The sequence below is a fragment of the Entamoeba nuttalli genome (genome assembly GCF_000257125.1).
Source record: "Entamoeba nuttalli P19 unplaced genomic scaffold asmbl_1873, whole genome shotgun sequence".
NCBI classification, from domain to species: domain Eukaryota; phylum Evosea; order Mastigamoebida; family Endamoebidae; genus Entamoeba; species Entamoeba nuttalli.
The window spans coordinates 1-12182 of record NW_008574919.1 but is presented as its reverse complement, the minus strand read 5'-3'; the positions used below and the strand labels follow the sequence as shown (position 1 = coordinate 12182).

The 12182-nt window shown below is 26.8% G+C and overlaps 10 protein-coding genes across 10 annotated transcripts; 5 read left to right on the top strand and 5 right to left on the bottom strand.

The window, feature by feature from the left end:
* Nucleotides 1–144: 144 nt before the first annotated feature.
* On the bottom strand, nt 145–1299 carry ENU1_000410 (protein kinase, putative; the record flags this gene model as incomplete). The annotated part of the gene is made up of 1 exon (XM_008856402.1): nt 145–1299. The coding sequence occupies one exon, from the start codon at nt 1297–1299 to the stop codon at nt 145–147; it is 1155 nt and encodes a 384-aa protein (XP_008854624.1).
* A 425-nt stretch (nt 1300–1724) lies between these two features.
* ENU1_000400 (importin alpha, putative) lies at nt 1725–3191 on the bottom strand (the record flags this gene model as incomplete). Its single annotated transcript, XM_008856401.1, has 1 exon — nt 1725–3191. One exon carries the CDS (start codon nt 3189–3191, stop codon nt 1725–1727), a length of 1467 nt encoding a protein of 488 aa, XP_008854623.1.
* Nucleotides 3192–3843: 652 nt separating this feature from the next.
* ENU1_000390 (hypothetical protein) lies at nt 3844–4734 on the top strand (the record flags this gene model as incomplete). Its single annotated transcript, XM_008856400.1, has 1 exon — nt 3844–4734. The coding sequence occupies one exon, from the start codon at nt 3844–3846 to the stop codon at nt 4732–4734; it is 891 nt and encodes a 296-aa protein (XP_008854622.1).
* A 180-nt stretch (nt 4735–4914) lies between these two features.
* ENU1_000380 (hypothetical protein) lies at nt 4915–5689 on the top strand (the record flags this gene model as incomplete). The annotated part of the gene is made up of 2 exons (XM_008856399.1): nt 4915–4980; nt 5162–5689. The coding sequence occupies 2 exons, from the start codon at nt 4915–4917 to the stop codon at nt 5687–5689; spliced, it is 594 nt and encodes a 197-aa protein (XP_008854621.1).
* Nucleotides 5690–5756: 67 nt separating this feature from the next.
* On the top strand, nt 5757–6693 carry ENU1_000370 (hypothetical protein; the record flags this gene model as incomplete). The annotated part of the gene is made up of 2 exons (XM_008856398.1): nt 5757–6458; nt 6511–6693. 2 exons carry the CDS (start codon nt 5757–5759, stop codon nt 6691–6693), a joined length of 885 nt encoding a protein of 294 aa, XP_008854620.1.
* Nucleotides 6694–6756: 63 nt separating this feature from the next.
* ENU1_000360 (RhoGAP domain containing protein) lies at nt 6757–7920 on the bottom strand (the record flags this gene model as incomplete). Its single annotated transcript, XM_008856397.1, has 1 exon — nt 6757–7920. The coding sequence occupies one exon, from the start codon at nt 7918–7920 to the stop codon at nt 6757–6759; it is 1164 nt and encodes a 387-aa protein (XP_008854619.1).
* A 303-nt stretch (nt 7921–8223) lies between these two features.
* ENU1_000350 (hypothetical protein) lies at nt 8224–9435 on the bottom strand (the record flags this gene model as incomplete). Its single annotated transcript, XM_008856396.1, has 1 exon — nt 8224–9435. The coding sequence occupies one exon, from the start codon at nt 9433–9435 to the stop codon at nt 8224–8226; it is 1212 nt and encodes a 403-aa protein (XP_008854618.1).
* A 152-nt stretch (nt 9436–9587) lies between these two features.
* On the top strand, nt 9588–10505 carry ENU1_000340 (hypothetical protein; the record flags this gene model as incomplete). The annotated part of the gene is made up of 1 exon (XM_008856395.1): nt 9588–10505. One exon carries the CDS (start codon nt 9588–9590, stop codon nt 10503–10505), a length of 918 nt encoding a protein of 305 aa, XP_008854617.1.
* A 100-nt stretch (nt 10506–10605) lies between these two features.
* On the top strand, nt 10606–11667 carry ENU1_000330 (hypothetical protein; the record flags this gene model as incomplete). Its single annotated transcript, XM_008856394.1, has 1 exon — nt 10606–11667. One exon carries the CDS (start codon nt 10606–10608, stop codon nt 11665–11667), a length of 1062 nt encoding a protein of 353 aa, XP_008854616.1.
* Nucleotides 11668–11740: 73 nt separating this feature from the next.
* On the bottom strand, nt 11741–12103 carry ENU1_000320 (peptidyl-prolyl cis-trans isomerase, putative; the record flags this gene model as incomplete). Its single annotated transcript, XM_008856393.1, has 1 exon — nt 11741–12103. The coding sequence occupies one exon, from the start codon at nt 12101–12103 to the stop codon at nt 11741–11743; it is 363 nt and encodes a 120-aa protein (XP_008854615.1).
* Between the last annotated feature and the right edge of the window lie 79 nt (nt 12104–12182).

Genomic DNA, 12182 nt, shown 5'->3' with positions numbered 1-12182 from the left:
ACCAAGTAATATAATAATTACATTTTTGTGAATAATTCTAATAAATAAAATTTTTAGTAATGATGTTTATTGATTAAAAATTAAAACATAAAGAAATTTAGTAAATTTATAATTAAAATATAGAAAAAATAATTAATTCAGAAATTACTTTGGAAGGGTATCACCAAGAATGATCTGGGCTGGTGCTTTGTCTTGAGGTTGTTGAGGAGTGACTAATGTTGGTTGAGTGTTCTTAGCAAGTTCTTCTAGTTTTTCAATTTCACCATCATCCTTTAAGTCGTTAAAATGATGTGTATCTTCTGGACCATTAACCTCAGGAACAATAGGGGGTGGAATATTTCTAATTAATTGAAATTTAACACTCCTAAAGAACTTATGTGATTTAATTTCTTCAGCACCTTTTTTTGTACCTAAACGACGTTCAGGATCAGTTACAAGTAACTTTTTAATTAAATCACGAGCACTTGAAGAAACTGGATATGTCCAATTTTTCGGGAAAAGGACTTCACCATCAAGAATTTGAGAAAAGACTTGGTCTCTATTTCTTGAAAAGAAGGGTGTTCTTCCATAAAGAATTTCATACATGAATATACCAAATGTCCACCAATCAACTGACCCTGAATGACCATAACCAACAATAACTTCAGGTGCTAAATACTCTGCAGTTCCAACAAAAGAATTTGTGATAAAAGATGGTTCTTTTTTAAATTGTTCTTTAACATTAAGAAGAGCCTGAGACATAGTAGATCCTTTAGAAGGGCCAGTCTTACTTAAATCAAAATCAGATAACATAATATGACCGTTTCCATTTAACAATACATTTTCAGGTTTTAAATCTCTATATATAATACCATTTAAGTGTAAATATTCTAAGGCTAATAAAACTTCAGCCAAATAAAATTTTGCAGTTTCTTCTTGAAGACATCTATGTGGGGTTTCTTTTAATGTATGATAAAAGTCACCTCCAGAACAGTAGTCCATAATGAAATAGAAACATGTTTCAGTAGCAAAAGACCAATACAAATGAACAATAAATGGATGTCTAGTTGTTAAAAGAATTTCTCTTTCTGTTGTAACACGGTTAGTTTTATTTCTTTCTTCCATTTGTTTTTTAATAAGTATTTTCATTGCAAAGTAATGATTTGTTCCTTTCAACTGAACAAGATATACTCTTCCAACATTTCCCATTCCAATTAATTTTACTTTTCTGAAACTATCTACAGTAACGACTTGCGGTAAATCGGATTGACTTTGACATACTGCATCACTAGCTATTGATTGTTCTGGATTTGTTGCCATTCCTTGAGATATTAGTTCTCGATCTCATTCTTTTCATTTTGTATTTTTTCCTTTTTGGTTAATCTCTATTTTTATTTTTTATTTTTTTTTTGATTTCATCTTTTTTTTCCTATCCCTTCCCTTTCTTTATCTTACCAATTTTTATATTCATTTCTTCTAACTCTATTAGTTTTAAGCTAATTTTCTTATTACTTTTCAATCGTTTATTGTTTTCTTTTCTTTTGATATTCAAAGGGTTAAAATATAGTTTATTTTAATAATTAATAAATAATAATTTTTAATAGTTAAATTTAGATGGAATAAGAGAGGTCTTTAGATTATTGTTTCTCAATAGTTATTTCATCAAATGAATAATTAAGAAACATTTTTCAGAGTTTCGTTTTATTTTTTCTTTAAAAATACAAATGTTATGAATAACAAAAAAATTAATAAGCAGATTCCATATCTAAACTAGATTCTGATTCTGTGTCGAGGAAGAACCTCAATACTACAGCAGCCATTTTTGATGTTTCTGGGTCATGATGGTTGATGTAAACCTCAACACACCTCTTAGTTCCTGCTTCTATCAACTTTTCTACATAAACATTTTCACCATTTTGTGCAAGTGAAGCACCAACACAACAAATTTTAATTAAAGAAGATAAATACAATTGTACTAGTCTGTCATCTCTATTATCAAAGTCTGCAAAGATATAAAATAATTGATCCATTTGACAAAGGAAAAATACTTCTTGATCGTCTGCCATTACAAGGATATTAATTAACATCCATTTAATATTATTTTTTGATTCATCACTTAGAATTATATATTTTTGAATGAGCATTGGTACTATTCCATTATTTATTAAGAGTTTTTTAAATGAATCGGAAACAACAAGATTTGAAGCAATGAATGTACATTGTTTTAATACATTATCGTTTGTTTGTGGACTTGCAATAATTGATTTAATATACGAGAAAATGTCATGCTTAATAAAATGATTAAAATATCTCTCATCTTCATAAGAATAAGCCTCAAGTATTTTAAGTATAGGTATAATGATTAAAGTATTCTTTTTTCTTAATAGTTTGAATAATAATTCAAATACATGAGATTCTACTAATAAATTAAATTGTTGTAAATTTCTTGATATTGTATATATTCCCCAACAACTATCAGCTATTGCAGATTCACTTGATTCTTTTTCAAGTAATTGTATTGGTATTATATTACGAATAAAATCAATATTATATTGTTTTGAAACAGAACGACATATATTACAAAAACACCATGCATAAGAATTTTGCAATGCTACACTTGTCATTGGTTGTTGATTAATTCTTGTCATTATTTCTATAAATCCCATTTGAAACACTATTGTTGTAAGTTCTTTTGATTCAATAATTAAATTTGAAAAGAATGACAAAGCCATTGAAACAATTTCTGAATTTGAATCTTTTAAATAATATCCCATAATTGTTAATATTCCTCCAGTAATCAATGGATTAAGTAGTCCTTCAGATAATGCAGAGATATTAGTAAATATATGAATTGAATATTTTATTTCTGGAAATGTTAAATTAGTTTGTTGTAATAATGGACGTAGTGTCATTGTTACGTCCATAACTTTATCTACAGTGATTGTATCATTTTTCCAATTTCGAGTTACATAACATAATTCCTTCAATACTTGAATTTTAAGCTCTTGATTTTCGTTTTTAATCCCTTCGTTTAATAACGAAAGTAATTGTTCTATTGGTCGAGTTGATTTGATTGGAGTATTTTCTCCAAGATCAATTACTCTCTTTTCATTTTGAAATTTCTTTCTTCGTTCTGTCCTCAATGAAGAAATTTGCAACAGACGTGTTTTAACTTGTTCATCAAGTGATTTATTATCTCTTCCTATATTCATACTATTTTCTTATTCAGTTCTTTTTTTTTCTCCTTTTTTCTTTCCTTTTTACAATTGTTTTTTTTTCTGTTGAAGAAGACATTTTCTTTTTATGTTCTATTTTTTATTTCAATATGTTCAGATAAGTTCTTTGAAAAAATAACCTTTTTAATATACAATAAACTTGTATAAATAATATTCATACTAATTTTTAGTGTGTTGAATGAACAGAATTAAGTAATAGTAAGTGTGTGTTGAAGTGTTAAATTATTTGACTATTATTTTTATTTAAACCTCTTAACTTTGAATGATTTTTTCAACTCCTTTAACGCGTTATTTTATCATATCAAAATAAATTCTACAAACAAAAAAAAATTATTAAGAGTCAAACTATTTCTGAAATTAAGTATTTCTTTCTTATCTTAACATTCAATTGAACCAAATTTAATTTGAAAATCTTTTTCAAAGAAGAGAAAGTTAATATGACGTTGTTTTTTCATAATTAGAATTTATCAAACAAGCCTATTGTATTTACCTTAAATATAATTTGGTTTTTAGTGTTTTATTTTCTTTGTTATGTTGAGTTAAATAAATAAGAATTTCATAAATGATTCACTAATTATTATATTCTAATGTTTTCTAAAATAAAAAAAGTAAAACTTGTTTTTTATAAATGACTAAGAAATACATAGAAAAAATATGTTGTGTTGATAAAAAGGATAGTCATTACGTTTGCCCTCGTTGTCATCAAGGAGTTTGTTCTGTGAAATGCTATCAAACACACAACAATGGAAGTTGTTTTAATTCATTTAGTAGTAATGAGATTAACCAATTAATGAAATTTAAAATTAAAGAAGATGAGATTCAATCATTTAAAGATGTTCTTCAAAAAGATGGCAAAGTAGACACAGAAAAGTATGACACTAAAGATATTGATGATATGCTTCTAAGAAAAATTGAGTCTGGTGAAATAAATGACATTAACCAATTAAAAGCAATATTGTCTCAAGATCAGATACAAAAATTCGAAAGAAATTTAAATAAATTATGCCAACAACAGATAGAGCAATATGTGCCATGGTATTTGTCAGTTTCTTCATCAAATCTACCTAGAGAAATAATGACCAGCATTAATGTTAGTAAAGTATCTCCAATTGTAGTTCAATGTATTGATTGTTGTTGTGTTGTTTATATTGCTTTGACGAGATTGTATGTTTCTACTGAAATATTTGATGTTTATTCTTCAGAAATAGATGTCCAATTACAAGAATTACTTCCATTCCTTTATCAAAGATACCCAACAGTATTTCCAAACGACTATATTTATTACGTAATTGACTGGATGAAAAAAAATGAATACATAGAAAATATTCCTCAGGCAGCTTCTCTTATTCGTGGGGATTACCAAATTATTAAAGAAGATATTTATTTAGTTTCTTTACTTATTTCTCATCTTCACCAATTTTATTCACAATTCCCCCTAATATCTAAGAAGTTAGAGTTTTATTATGCATTTGTAAATACTCAAAAATACAGAAGTATTACAATATCATATATTAAATAGATGAGAAAATAAAAGAAGAGACAAAAACATAAAAGAAAATCATAATACATTAAAAAGGAAAAAAATAAATTTTAGATTTTTTTATTTATTTTCATTTGTATAGTAAAAATATAAAAAAAAGCTAATTATCACTGTAGCTTCGTTTCTTTTTTTCATAAGAAACTTGTTAATAACTAATAAATGAAACCATCAGGACCACTTTCTGATGTTAAAGATGAACATACAATTATTACTTCTAAGGTGGTTGTTTGTTTATTGATTTAATAATTAAAGAAGTCAGATATTTATTTAATAGAATAACATTCGATTATTTTCAAAGTATTGTTATAATTGTGTATTAAACAACGAAGGTGTTTATGTTTGTTTGACAACCAAAAAGATTTTTCTTATAACTAAAATGTGTTAATAATAAAATCTAATATTACAGCAACTTCACTTAATATTATCAGATATTTTGTATTACGGAATTACTGATGAAAATATTATGTTTCTTGTTATTGACCTTTTTCAAAACAAATTTAGATTTGTAGAAGATAAATACAATTATGGAAGTGTATTTATAATGTTGAATATACTCAGTGTAAGATTACTTAATTGTCCACAGTCATTGTTTCAGGCTGTTACTAGACTAAAAGATTATTACAGAGCTTCTATTCCTTATGTATCTGTTGATCAAATGAGCTCTCCAGAAAAAGAACATTACTGTGAACGTTATTTAGATGGTTTTGGATATCGATACACAGAGCATTGGGTTTTAGACAATTCTAAACCAACATTTAGTTATTCTATTTCTTTATTACACCAAATATTAGATGATAGAAATCATCACTATAACATTTATACTATTATGTATACATTTATGACTCCAGAATTCACCAAACATAAAACGTTTGTTGATCTTTTTGAAGAAATTTTTGTGAGGATTAATAATAAAACCAATTTAAGTTTGTCATGAAAGTGATTATTTTAAAAACACACTTATTTTTATAGAGTCGTTTGTCTCGTTAATTAAAAAAAGGATAATGGAAACTGATATTGATAAACAATATTTCTCTTTTCAACAACTTGATTATATTAAGTTACTACTCGTAAATGCTTATAAAAAATTGAAAGACCCCTCTGTTTTAGAAAAGAAGGAATATTTTTGTTTTCAAGACATCAAAAATCTGAGAGAAGAAATTAAAAAAGGAAGTAACATCAATGGTTATATCACAAAAAAAATCTTTGACGCTGAAAGATCAACAAATTATAATACTACCAAAAAACACAACGAAAATTATCATATAGTTAGTTCAGGAGTTGAGGAAATAAATTGTTATCCAAGAAGAGATGTTCATTACTCAAGAAGAGGAATTGGGAGTCATAATAGGTCTCATTCTAGACCAAGTGACAAACAAACACAATACCCAGAACGTGAATTTTATGGTGAACTGGAGGAAAACAAAAGAAAAAAATTCCAGAGAAAACAATTAATTAAAGAAATAATATTAGATGATAACAAATTTGATGTTCAGTTACTCAACAATGTAAGAGTTATACAAGAAAGAACTGACACTTCTAAAGATATACAAGCATCTGGGATTATTACAACTACTGATGATGATATTAAAACTTTTGATAAAAAAGAAGGAGAATTTGAGTTCTTTGAAGATTCAAATTTAAGTTCAAGTAATGATGATGTTGAACAGGCACTAACTACTAAAAATCATGTCTTTGCATCTATTGTTTGTTATTGTTTAGCATCAATGCGTTTTGTCAAAACCTTATCAATTATAGCATGTCCCACAAGAAATTAATGAGTTAGGGCTTGTTTCTTTAGCAAAAGAAGTGAGTCGTGTTAAAATGTATACATTTGATATTACAACAAGAGAGTTATTGATTGAATTTATGAGTAATAGAAGTCTAAATTCTTTTATTTCATGTAGAGAAATGAGATTTGTTGAATGTAAAACCTTTTAATTGAATTGTTTAAACAAGAAAATAGGCTAAATTGCAGTTTTGAGTTGTTGAATTCAACAATATTTATTTAGAAAGATTTTCAAAAATGATTGTTAATGGAACGTCAGTTTCTTTTGAGGGTATATCTCTTTCATTACTTGGAGCACCTAATTCTCTAAATGCAATATCCTCTCTATCTGTAAATGAAGTACATTTTCTTGGATCAGTTTTGTTTATTAGGATAAACTTATTTGTTTGTTCACTATTTGTAAATGACTTTGACAATCGTTTTTGTTGACCTAATTCTAAGTTAAAAATGTGATGATATTGAGTGATAAGAAATTCAACAATATCATAAATTGTTGATGGTATAGCTTCTGTTTTGACCCATCCAAGGTATAAAGCAAATGAATGTGCAATAGAATGAGGAGCATATTTTACAGGATCTACATTGTTAAGATACACAAACATTTCAAGTATTTTATCTAGCAGTAGTCTTTGTTCTATTGGAAGCATCCTAATACTCTTTTCAACTAACTCAATATTAATTGGATTAATTGATAAAAAAGAAGAAATAGGATGAAGTAATGGTGTTGGTAATGACATAAGAAATAGTTTCAATATAGTCCATGCAACTGAAGCAGTCATGTTTTTAATTTCATTATTATTATTAATTGAATTAATAAGTTCTTGAACTTGGTATGGAGGTAAGGTTTCAATTATATCGTTTGGATGTTCTTTAATAGTATCAATACAAACAAGTAATAGTGGAGGGATTTCTTCTCCTGAGGCTTGACGAAGTTCTTTTAAATCAATTCCAAGAACCTTTTTTTTCTTTGCTGTTATAATATAATTTTTAATTAAATTTTTCCATTCATTTCGTTCTGTTTTATCAGAAAAGAGGATAACAAAAGTTCGTTGACGGAAGTCAAGTGTTTCAATCAACAACAATGTTTTACCTCTATCTTTTGAAGACTCATCTAAATTATCTTGAACTTTTGTGTGTATTAATGAAATTTTTCCAACAATTTGTCCTTCATTTGACTTTCTTGTTAATGATAATAATGACTTCTTTGGGCATTCATAAAAAAGAACTTGTTGGCTAGTCAATGTCATATTTAATGATTCTTCAAAACAACGCTTTGAAGTGTATGTTGGTGATGTAAATACTTGTGCTTGATTAGCATACAATGCAATAAGAGAACGGATAATAACTTTAGTCGTGGTGTTTGATGATACTGTAGACATACAATTTTAAATGAAAATTTTCTTTTTTTTCTAAAAAATTTATTAGTTATTTTCAATAGTTTTTTAATTAATAAAAAAAAACATTTGAATATTCTATTTTTAGTATTAAAAAATACCAAACTTTTATCAAAATAATTTATAGTCAATAATTCATGAAACTATAACTTAATACAAGAACTTTTATTAAAAAAGTGATACACGAAGAGACTAACCCAAAAGAAATTAGAAAAAAAATAATTTAAGAAAAATTTTTTTGTTCAAAAAAATGACAAAACCATTCTTTATTTCAATATTTAAGAGTGGTTAACATAAAGAGTTTAAATTTGTTAATATCTCTTCTTGTTGTTGATCAACTTCATCAAGTAATGAATTAATAGACTTAAAAGAATTTTGAATAGTATCAAGTGTTTGGCTTTTTAAGTCTGATTTTTCTTGTTCAAAAAATGTATTGGTTTTACTATCCAACCCAGTTAATAAATCGTATGTCTCTTTGAGGCACCAATTAAGGTATTTTAGGTTTTCAACACTTTGAATTAATGGGGCTGTTCTTATTTCTTCTCTTTTAAAATCGTCTTTTAGTTGTTCTTTTAGTTGACTTATTTTATTAATTATTCTTTCTTTACATTCACCACAATATTTCTTTTCATTTTCTAAATGATGAATCCATAAATAAGAGTTATGTTTTAGTTCTTGAGATATCATTTGATCCTTGTTATTAATTTCAATTTGCTTTTCTTCAATTTCTTTGAGGAGTTTCTTGTCTATAACTAGTTCAGTATCTAAACTATATTTTTCTCGTAATTTTTTTTGAATACAATTACATTCATTCAATAAACCATCTAGTACCTTTTTTTCTTTTTCAATACTTTTTAGTAGTAAGTCTTCCTCGGAATTATTCAAACGATTCTTATTTGGATAAGTTGAAGAGAAATACCAATCGATTTGGTGAATTTCATTAATTTCATGTTGAGCATATTTATTCAAGTCATCATAATAATCATCTATCCCTTTAATTAAAGAGGTAATGTGTTTATATTTATTAGTTAATTGTTTGTAACATTGAACGCTCATTCCTAATGTCATGTTTTCGTTAATAATAGTACCTATTAGTTGTTCTGGTACAACGTTATAATTCAAGAGATCGATGATATTATTACGAATTATCTCAAACTCTGGATAGGTTGATAATTCAATAACTTCTTCTTTAGTCTTAATAAAATACCATTCCTCAGACTTAACAAATAAATCAAAAACTTTTAGCATCACAACTAATTCCTTTGTTGATTTATTAGTGAATTCGTTATTACAAACTGTATGAACACAACAAATATCATCATACCATAAATGAGGATATAACAATTTAATTCTTCTTAATATATGTTCAGTCATGTATATTGAAACTGTATCATTTGAATTGTCTATTTCATTAACATGGGGGACAAATTCATCGCTCCTTGAAGATAATTTTTGTTCATTTCTAAGTCTATCCCTTTTAAAGTCAAAATTCTTTTTCATTGATAATCCTCTGAAAAAGTTTGTTTAAATAGATATTGATTCATGAGATTGTTTAAAATGAAAGGATATTCTATTATTTAATTTTTAGTTAAAAAATAAAAATTTCTATTTTTGATTAAAAAAGAGAAAAATTAAAAGAAATCAAAATCAATATGTTTCGATTGTTCATATCAAATGCACCTTTTATTTATATTGTGTTCATTTCAATATGTTATATCACATTTTGTATTGAACAAAAGAATCGTTTATGTTTAGGTAATAGAACAAGTGATACAACAGGACTTATGGAAATACATTCAGTTGCTATGTTATCAGGTTTTCTTTTACCAATCTTATCAATCTTCAGATTAATAAAAGGGAAGCTTGTTATTGTTATTCCATTTTTTGTTGATCTCACTACTTCATATATTATTCATCGAATTGGATCTTTTATAATTTCATTTCTTAATATTTATCTTGAAGATACTACTTGTAGTAAAGATAGAGAAACATTAAATGGAGTAAATGGATATTCATATGCAATAGTTTATTTCTTTCTCATTTTCATTAGGCTCTTAAATTCAAATGATTTATACCCTCAAGCCACTCAATCAATAATTACCCTACAACTACAATTTCCAACATACACTCAAAATTCATATCAAATTTTTTATCAAAGCCTCGGTCCATTTTCATGTAGATATTCATGTAATTGTCAAAATTATATTCGTTATAAACAAAAATGTATTTATCATTCAACAACATATATCATATTAATGTTATATATACTTTCTGGAACTATATGTATTGGGCATATTCTAATTCATGGATATGCAACAGTAAATCAAATTTTTTATGGATGTCTTGTTGCTTATTTAATGGTGTTTCTATTTGATTGTATATTATATTATTTTAGACCAATGGTTAAAGCAATTATTTTAATTTGTTTCTTTTATTTTACTATGTTTATAGTTCATGCATTTGTTGAAGGGGTTTCTGTTCATTACTCATTTTATCATATGATCTGTGTTGTAGATTTGATATCATCAGTGATTCTTCATATATCAGTTTATTCTCCTAAAACCATGTAAGTGACTTATTTTATTATTTATTTATTGTATTATTTCCAATTATAATTTTCAAAAAATATGAAAATAAACCAGAAAAAAAAACATAAAAAATATTTGTAATATGCAATCACCTCAACCTATTAATACAGATTTCCATATCGTTAGAATTTCTGGAAAATTAATGTACATTCCACACAATAATGTCATTGCTTCATTACAAAATATTTTAATGCAAAATTCACAATCAAAAACACCTTCTCAGTATAGTATGAAGTCAGCTCAAATTCAAACTCTTTTTGATTCTTTTTATGCATCTACTCTTCAGTCATACTCACCAGCAATGCAAATTTATTTTTCTTATCGTTTTTTGGCGTTGCACTCTCCTGAAGAGAAAAGGGTTGGAATTTTGACTTTATCAAAAAATATTTCATCATTAAATGAGGGTCATCTTAGTGATTTAGAACGAATATTTGATAATGACATTAATGACTGGATGATTTGTGATGCATTAGCAAATAAAGTAGTTACTCAATTTCTTCGGTCACATGAGGATTATTTTCAGAGAATATATAAATGGAAAGACTGTGGAAAAATATGGAGAATGAGAGCATGTTGTGTTATCTATGTAAACTTTGCAAATAAAAAAGAAAGTACATGTCTTGAAATATGCTCAACTTGTGTAAAAAGTAGTGAACGATTTGTACAATTAGGAGTTGGTTGTTTATTAAGAGAAATGTCATTAAATTCTACAGATAAAGTTGTAAATTTTATTTATGATAATTATAGATATTTTACAAGAGAAGGTTTAAGATATTCAATTGATAAATTAGATGTGACTACAAGAAAAAAAATCCTTGGTATTGGAAAAGGAAGAAATCCTGTTAAATCACCAGCTCCGTCTCAGTCAACTTCTCCTAATATCCCTACCTCTTCAACACCTGTTGTTTCTGTAAATACCACGGCCCAACTCCAAACTGTAGATGACCAATTACGTGCTCAAATATTATCAATGGACTTCTTACATTCTGCTATTCAACCAAACATTACGGCTACTATACCGGTTGTATTACCAAATGGCCAAGTTAATTACGTCCACCAAAGTGCTAATGTAATGGTTCCTCCTAATTATTCCCAATATTATAACCTTCAAGGATTTACTCAAAATAATTATTCTCCTCAATAAACTATCAGTTTTGTTATAGTAATTTATTCTCATAATTTATCAAAAGAATAAAAAATATTTCTTAACCAGTTTCTTATTTTCTTTCTTCAACTAAAACAATGTGATATCCAAATGGCGTTTTAAATGGTTGAGTGTATTTACCCACTGGCGCATTAAAGGCAACATCTTGAAATGCTCCACACATTTGTCCTCGAATTACCCATCCAAGACTTCCTCCTTGATTTGCTTTATCTTCGCTATATTCAGTAGCAACTTGACTAAATGGTTTTCCTTCGTCAAGCTTGGCAAGTGCCTCAAGAATCTTTGATTGCTTTTCACACAAAATGTGTCTAACTTTGATTTTAGTACACCCCTTTTGTTTCTCTTCTTTATTATCTTTTGTAGTTTTAGTTGAGGCTTTTGCTCCTTTGGCAGGTGCTTGCTTTCCTTTTGGCATTACTTATATTTTTTAGATTTTTAATTATTTTTTTTTTCAATTCCTTTTTGGAGTAACTATGACAAGACTTATTAAATCA